The sequence below is a fragment of the Micromesistius poutassou genome, assembly GCF_964030765.1.
Source record: "Micromesistius poutassou genome assembly, chromosome: 11".
NCBI classification, from domain to species: Eukaryota; Metazoa; Chordata; class Actinopteri; order Gadiformes; family Gadidae; genus Micromesistius; species Micromesistius poutassou.
In genome coordinates, this window is record NC_140281.1 from 15,063,395 (window position 1) to 15,071,497 (window position 8,103).

Sequence of the window (8,103 nt, forward strand, 5' to 3'; positions counted from 1 at the left end):
AGTACAATAAGAAAATAATATAGGTTACTCAATGTTTGAGTTTAAGCATATTTCATAATAGCAAAGACAATTTTGGATGAAGTTATTTGGCGGTCATTTCGATGTGACGTCACCATGTACATGCGCGGTGTTTTGTGTTAACAAACGGACGGACTACCTAGTGAACGTAGTGCCACTGAACGCACCCCTGGTAACCAAGGCAATGACGCCACCCCGTTACCAAGGCACGCTCTCAAGACACAACACTGGACAGCACGGCTAGCAAATCTTCGGATAATCTTCTAACATTTCGACCAAGCCACGTTTGAGCATTGAAACGATTTTAAAATAAACACCGTTGTTTCCGAGCTGTTTTCAGGCCACACGTCTAGCCCCTGATCGGTCGCTCAGACTAAGTTCATAACCTGCATTTCAGTGTTTTGAATACGCTTTACCTGCAAGCTAGCTAACGTTAGTGACATAGCGTCCTGAACACCATGGTAAGTATCGTCCATCAATTGTTCCCTTCGATATCTCTCCTGAGAGCGTTGACTTTGCCATGGACACACAGACCACTACCTTTTCTAATCATGTCGCTAATCCTCTAACGTGAAATCTCAACAGTACATGTCCACACTTGGAGTAGTGTCAGCAGCTTATCTGAACAGGGCCTGCAGCCTGTCGCTGGGAGAGCCCCACTAAGTTCAGCTGGAACCACTTGTAGCTGCACAATTCCAATGTAGTTATTGTCACTGTGTTTATCTCCGTGTGCAGGCTGAATTCGGGTTTAATGAGCACCACCAGAATGAGGTTATCAGTTACATGCGGTTTGCCCGTTCCAAGAGAGTCCTGAGGCTGAAGACCATCGACACGTGTTTTGAGGAACTCAAAGACAGCAGGTGCTTTCTAGGTCTAATGACAATGGATATACTCCTCAATATATTGGGTTTATATTGTTTCAAACAGTGCAGTTGCCTAATGGATCATGTAGTTGTATGCACGTGTTCTATCTGTGTCTATGTTTGACTGTTTGTGTGTGCCTGTGTATATCGGATGTGTTGGGTTGTGTGTGTGCGTGTATTTGTGTACTGCAGGCTGGTGGAGGAGACGTTCACTGTGGATGAGGTGCGGGAGATGCTGGAGGGTCTGCAGGCGGTGGTGGGGGGGGAGGTGGAGACGGAGCTGATCAACACGGCCCACACCAACGTGCTGCTGCTCCGCCAGCTCTTCTCCCAGGCTGACAAGTTCTTCCTGCGGCTGCAGACAGACATCTCAGAACTGGAGAACAGGTGGGGAGCTTGGATCGAAGGTGGATGAGCGTAGCTTGCTAACTGGAGGTTACCAACAACTGGAGAATAGGTAGGGTGCGTGAATGGCTTGTAGCATGCTAGATGTTCTGATGGCTCCCTGGGGGGATGTTTGTTGCTGGCTAGTTTGAGGGATTTTGTCTAGCTAGCTAGGTGGATGTTTTGAGTTCAGTAGGTGGGGTCGACATTATCTGCCCCTGAAACCAGCTGGAGCGAAGCAGATGAAGTAGTGCAACATAGACCGCAACATTGTGAACAGGCCTAGTTCTCACTCTGCAACTCCCCTACCTCCTTCTCCTCTCCGCCCTCCCCCATATCCTTACCCACCTCCTCCTCTGAAGTCCCTCACCTCCTCCCTGCAACCTTTTTCCTCCTCCTCCCCCACCTTCCCCTCTTCCTCCTCCTCCCCCACCTACCCCTCGTCTTCCTCCTCCGCACCCTTCTCCTTCTCCTCCTCATCCACACTCTATCTCCACCCGCTCCTCCTCCCCATTCTTCTCCGCCACCTCCTCCTCCCTCTCCTCGCCACCCTCTCCTCCTTACTTCATATAGCAGCTGCATATAACCCTGAGAACAGAAGTTGTGAGAAAGTGTCTTGGGTTGCGGAACCTTGGTGTTGTCGTGGGTGTGTTGTCACAGAGGCGCTGCGTACGCCCCTCACCACAGAGCTACGTGCGGGGAGCCCCTTTTGTGGACCACAATAAAGCTGAACACGGACCTGCGGCGTTCACCACAAGGGTCGGCTCGTGTTCGTAGTTTCAAACTGTCACCCTGCATGGGATGGATGCTGGCTTGTTGTTTCCTCCCTCGGTGGTACGTGGGGCCCCACCGCGGTGAAGTCATGGGGTCGGGGAGGTCACGGAAGGGTGCTTGATGAGGTTCCCTCGTACACAACCAGCTAGATATACATTTGACTGTTTATAGTTGAACGTATGCAACACATTGGTACAACTTCTGACATTACGGTCCCACCTTTAACAGCATATTGAATTGGTGAATTTTTGCTATTTATATCCTACTTCTATGCCTTATATAACTCACCCTAACCTTAACTCCTTCTCTCACCACCTTAAACAATTCCCCTCACCCTAACTAACCCCAACTTTAACACTATTTAGCCTTACATAACTAACTCAAACTAACCTTCAATCTTTATCCAACTAATGGTAGCTAGCATTACCTAACCAATCCTATTTAGCCGTACTTAACTAACCCTAACTAACCATGCCACTTTATCTAACCGTTTACCAAATCAACCCTTCACTGGATTAACTGTAACTCAACCTATTTTACCCTTTACCCAATTAACTTTTCATAACTTATTCATCCTTACCGCACTTACCCTACCACAAGGATTGTGGATCATCATATCTTTCTATCCAAAGGACAGTGTAAAGAACTTCAAACCCAAATAACATAGTGTAAATGGTACATTGTAAAGTAAGAAACACAGTTAGTTAATATTGCGGACAGGTTTAAGAGGGAGTCATCTTTAAATGATTTGTTCTCACGTTGTTCTTTCTCCAGAGACTTACTCGAGAAGGTGGCTGAGTTTGAGAAGACTGACTTTAAAACCACTAACAAGGTGTGTACCCCACCTCACACACGTGCACACACACATGCATGCAGACACGCCCACACGCACACACTTGCACACGTACACACAGCAAGAAATTTCTGTGAAACAAGAAACGTAAGCAAACATCACTTGAAAAGGGACGAGTCCAATGCTCGGATCGGACAGAAGACAGACATTATATTGCAAGTGCTGACTAATATGTAATAAATATGACGTATAATAACCTATTATGTGTTTATTCACTTATTGCATGTTATTTTTCACCAAGGTGAACCAGGAAAGCAGTAAACCAAGGCTAGTGCCTCTCAACGAAGGGGGCGTGTCAGAGCTACTGAACAAGGTAAACCCTGACACCACAAACTCGGAGTCTGGTTCACCTTCATATTCAAAATCATATGAATGCAGCGTAATGCAACACGTGTTTTCCACCTCGCTCTCCAGGAGATCACAAGACTACAGGAGGAAAACGAGAAGCTGAAATCCAGACTGCGGAACCTGGAGTCCCAGGTGGAGCAACACTCTGTCTACGCCTTGTTTGTTTGTTCAGAATTGAGCATTTGCCCTATTGAGACGACTAACAGTTAGATAGCCGATAGGGCTGGGGGGCGTCTTGCTATAGGATGCTTACAGGTAGACGGCGGACATTGGGACCCCAACCAAGTACTTTTAGCCACTCTATCCACTAGACTATCCCCATGTGGCTCTTTAAGATAAGAACACACTTCCGATGTTACTGCTTTGATGATATTCCCATGCTGTGTGTTGTGTGTTCCAGGCCATGAATGTGTTGGACGAGAAGACGAGGGCCGAGCGAGCTCTGAAAGACCTGCAGAAGGTCCAGGGAGACCAGCAGGTACCAGTCCTCCTGCCCTGTCCCACCCTCCTCCTCTCAGTCCTGCCTCCTCTCTCCGCTGTGCCATTGTTTACATTCTCTGCCCTCCAAGCTAGAGATCGACCAATATGGATTTTTTAGGGCTGATGCCGATAGCGATTTCTTTTCATCAGCCTTAGCCTATGACCGATGCGGGCTGGCGATTTTCTTGAGCCGATATTTGGAGCCGATACTGCTTTTGCTCCCTCAATTGACATCATAAAAATGACACAATGTTGTACAAATGTTACAAGTCTCAATTTTAAAAAGGAACATTTATTGAACTGTCTGTCTGTAAATCATGCAGGGACAAAAAAAATAAATATATCGGCAAACGTGTATTGGCCGATGCCGAAACGCAAATATCGAGCGATAATATCGGGCGATCACTACTTCAAGTTTTTGGTTGGTCGGTTACTTCTGAGTACAAAAGTCGGCCGTGGAATTCTGCATGCCTTTTTCCCCAGCCGGCTAGTGTTAAGCAACAAGACGGCTGCTGGGAGAATAAGGCCCGGTGCTCTGCTCTGGATGGAACATAAAAATAACCAGCCATGTTCCCCCTCCCCGCCACCAGGGGGCAACGCGGGAGCAGGATCTGAGCAGCCTGGAGAGCACGGTGGCGGCCCTGAAGGAGGACTATGAGCGCACGCTCAACGTGAACGCCGCCTCTCAGAAGGACCTGCAGCAGAACCTGGTGTCAGCCAAACACGACCTGTTGCGCGTCCAGGAGCAGCTTGCCATGGCTGAGAAGGTCTGACCACTAACCCCCCGCTACCTGACCCATCCCCCCCCCCGACCCTTCAACACCCCTGACCCTTCACCCGTGACCCCGGAGCCTCTGCCCCATAAACATATGTTCATAGACACCGTGATGGCATTATGATTGTATGTATACGCCATACCGGAAAGGCCTGTAAATAAATAAAACGGGAGAGCTGAGTTGCTTTTATTCAAGGGTTGACGATCTATGTAGATGAGCAAAATATTAACATTTATTTATCTAACCAACCCCAACCATAACCACTTTAATAGCCAGTGTGTGGTTAGCATTATGGTGCATACTGGCATCCACTACCAGTGTGTGCCACACACTGGTAGTGGATGAGGTATCATAACCCCTACACAGACCCAAACACTAAAAAGCGCTACGTAAAGCGCTTTGAGTATCTTGAAAAGCGCTATATAATTGCAATTAATTATTCATATTAATGTATAAAAATACATTACATAGACATACATTTTTTCATCTTATTTATGAAATGATTAAACTAATAAAATACGTATAAATGTTAGTAAATTGCTAAAACTGTGTGTGTGTGTGTGTGTGTGTGTGTGCGCGTGTGTATGTGTTCAGGAGCTGGACAAGAAGTTCCAGCAGACCGCCGCCTACCGCAACATGAAGGAGATACTGACCAAGAAGAACGAGCAGATCAAAGAGATCAGGAAACGACTGCAGAGGTACGAAGGCCAATCAGCTGCAGCCATACCCGAAACAGACACAGAAATTGCTACGGTCTAGCGAGCATGATGCTAATGTCATGCTAGATCCCCAACCTTATGTTGCCTGATAAAGAAACTGAATTCGCTAGGTGGTAGCTGTTAGCAAACCGCGCTTGCACACATATTATCACAGACGATAGTAAACATATCTCGGGGCGAAATTTAGTTTGGTTGTACATGGTCATCTTTGTCTCTGTCCGTTTGTCGTAAAGGTACGAGTCAGACGAATGAGTTTCTGGTCCCCCCCCACGCAACCAACGTAGTACGACAACGGAAGACGATGAAGACGAGCGAGGACCATTTTTTTTTATAAATGTCCATACCACGCGGAAGGTCTTCAAGACACGCCCCCATTTGATTACGCCCCTCGCCACGCAGAGACCCAACGACAAGATAGAGAGCGATCGTCAACACCATTTCTATTATGTCATGCTTTTACCCTGAATTCCATAGTCTTCAGTATAGAGAATCTCACGTGGGTCAGGTTTGGGTCGGGCGTAGGCTATCTTTAACTAGGTATTTTGGTAGTAAAAAGTAATGAAATGAAACCAGGCAATCCCTTGATTGAGATCCTTCCTCCTAGTGTCGGTCTAGAATGAATCTCTTTGTTACAGATTCATTTTTACTTCCCATTCCCGCCACAAGTACACATGCCCCCATCAGTGGTCTATGCAAATAACCCTTCCCTTTGTCCTCTCCCTGGTCTTAATCTGGATTATTCTAGATTAATAATCCATAAATTAATCCAGCTCGCTGTGTCCTTTTGAAGGAGGCCTTTGTGTGTTTTATGTGTTTGCTTGATAGGTCGTAAGGGTGAAGAGATGGGATAGTTCACCCTCTCACCACTAGGGGGTGGCATTATTGCCTGTACTGCTATAACGAAGACATTCAGATATCAGATTCGCATTTCGAATCAAACTCATATTTTATCTCTTCTATAATACACTCCAGTTCAAAATGTTTAGCTTAATATAATCCATCTAGTCCATCTAGAGTCCAGAGTCCATCTAGAGAGCTTTTTCAGGAGTGGTATTACAGCTACTATTTGGATGTATCGATGAAATGTTTACTTTGATTTCTTACATTTTTATTTTTATGCTCTTCTATATATTGCATTGTATATCATTGAAAATCGACGTAAGGAACAAAAGTGATCCTGAAAGATTGAATTTCAACATTTCCTAGAAGAGAGGAGTGCATATGATATTTTTATCCAAAAAAAATGTATCTTGTTATTTGAAAGTGAGCTATTTGACCTGAAGATGTAATGCTCTTGTGGAGTGTGATACATCCTAGATGTTTTATTTATTTGTATCATCTGAAATCTAGGCTAACCAAGGCTGTAACCAAATTGGGGAGCAAAATAATTAAATCAACTGAGTGATGTTGTGTTTTGTCCATTTATTTACTTACTTTTTTATTGTGTGCAAATTATTTTTGCAGATAATTTGTCATGCAAGGTTAAAATAATGATCAACCTTTGGGATCTTTTGAGAGCATATTTGAAACATGGCATGTATAAATGGGTTCATGATGACCCTAATCCAAAATAAATTGCCATAAAACCATGCATTGAGCACACAAATAAGTGAATACTTGTTACTGGATGATTCTCAGAAAGATTGCCGTGTGTCAGGGCATCGATAAATGAAAATCTTATCTGATTAAGAGGTGTGGAAAAAAAAGGAAGCTGTGATCAACTGTCAAAATCCTTCTCTCTCTCTCCCCCTATCTGTTGTTGGGGTGAAACCTCTCTCTCTCACTTCACACTTCTGTGACTACTGCTGAGAGTAGATGAACATTGAAGTTCACCAGACCTGCAAAAGCAACAAAGGTCCTAGTAGGAGTCTCAACCTTACACTTTGATTTGGTGTCCACTGGCTTTAATTTCGACAACAATACAAGCAGTGTAGAGAGAGAGAGAGAGAGGACTCTTTCTCAGTGGGCTGCAGGGGTTCCAGGTGTGAGTTCTTGATTAGACGCATGAATGCCCAACGAGACAATACCCCCTGGCCTCCATTCGAAACACAGCAAACCGAGAAACACAACCAGGAAATCAGCTCCCATCCTCTCAGCTTTTTGCAGCTCGAAGCCATGAGAGCAGTGCGACGTTTTAAGAAGTGCCACAGCAGACCTGCCAGCAAAACCGTGGAGAGGAAAACACCTTTATGCCTATTTATTTGCATGCCTATTTATAAAGGCTCTAATATCTCATTAGAGGTTCTCATGCCATAGTCATGGTTTAAATACGTTGTTAAAAGTTAGCATCAAAAGTTTGAAAGCCTTGTTTAAGGTTCTAATGCATTTTTAACAGTGCTCACACTTAATTCAAAGCTGGCTTGTCTCCTTAAAGATTCTCATGCCTTGTGCAATTCAACACCTCAATTAAGGTTCTAATGCTTTGTTAATGGTACTAAAGCCTTGTTTAAGGTTCTACAGCCTCGTTTAACGTTTTCATGTCTCATTCAAGATTCTCGTACCTTCTTAAAGGTTCTAAAGCCAACATTACTCATGCCTCATTCAAAGTTTTCGTGTCTCATTCCTTGTTGAAGGTTCTAATACCTAATTTAAGGTTATGCCTTGTTAAAGGCTCTCAAGCTTTGTTAAATGCTCTCATACCTCGTTAGAGGTTCTAATGCCTTTTTAACAGTTCTCGTGCCATAATCTTGATTTAAATGCCTTGTTAACTGCTCTCATGCCTCATTCAAAGTTCTAAAGCCTTGTTAAAGGTTCTCATGCCTCGTTAAAGGTTCTTTCTAATGCCTTGTTAAAAGACTTCATGTTTCGTCAAAGATATCCATGCTTGTTAAAGGATCTCATGATCTCACGCCATCACTAAGAGCAAGCAAAGGTCGATCAGCAAAATC

The 8,103-nt window shown here is 44.6% G+C and overlaps 1 protein-coding gene across 1 annotated transcript; it reads left to right on the forward strand.

The window, feature by feature from the left end:
* The first annotated feature begins 266 nt into the window (after positions 1 to 266).
* On the forward strand, positions 267 to 6,620 carry lztfl1 (leucine zipper transcription factor-like 1). Its single transcript, XM_084475002.1, has 9 exons — positions 267 to 479; positions 754 to 878; positions 1,074 to 1,268; positions 2,814 to 2,871; positions 3,134 to 3,205; positions 3,307 to 3,372; positions 3,641 to 3,718; positions 4,311 to 4,487; positions 5,091 to 6,620. Exons 1-9 carry the CDS (start codon positions 477 to 479, stop codon positions 5,253 to 5,255), a joined length of 939 nt encoding a protein of 312 aa, XP_084331128.1. The 5' UTR covers positions 267 to 476; the 3' UTR covers positions 5,256 to 6,620.
* Positions 6,621 to 8,103: the final 1,483 nt, after the last annotated feature.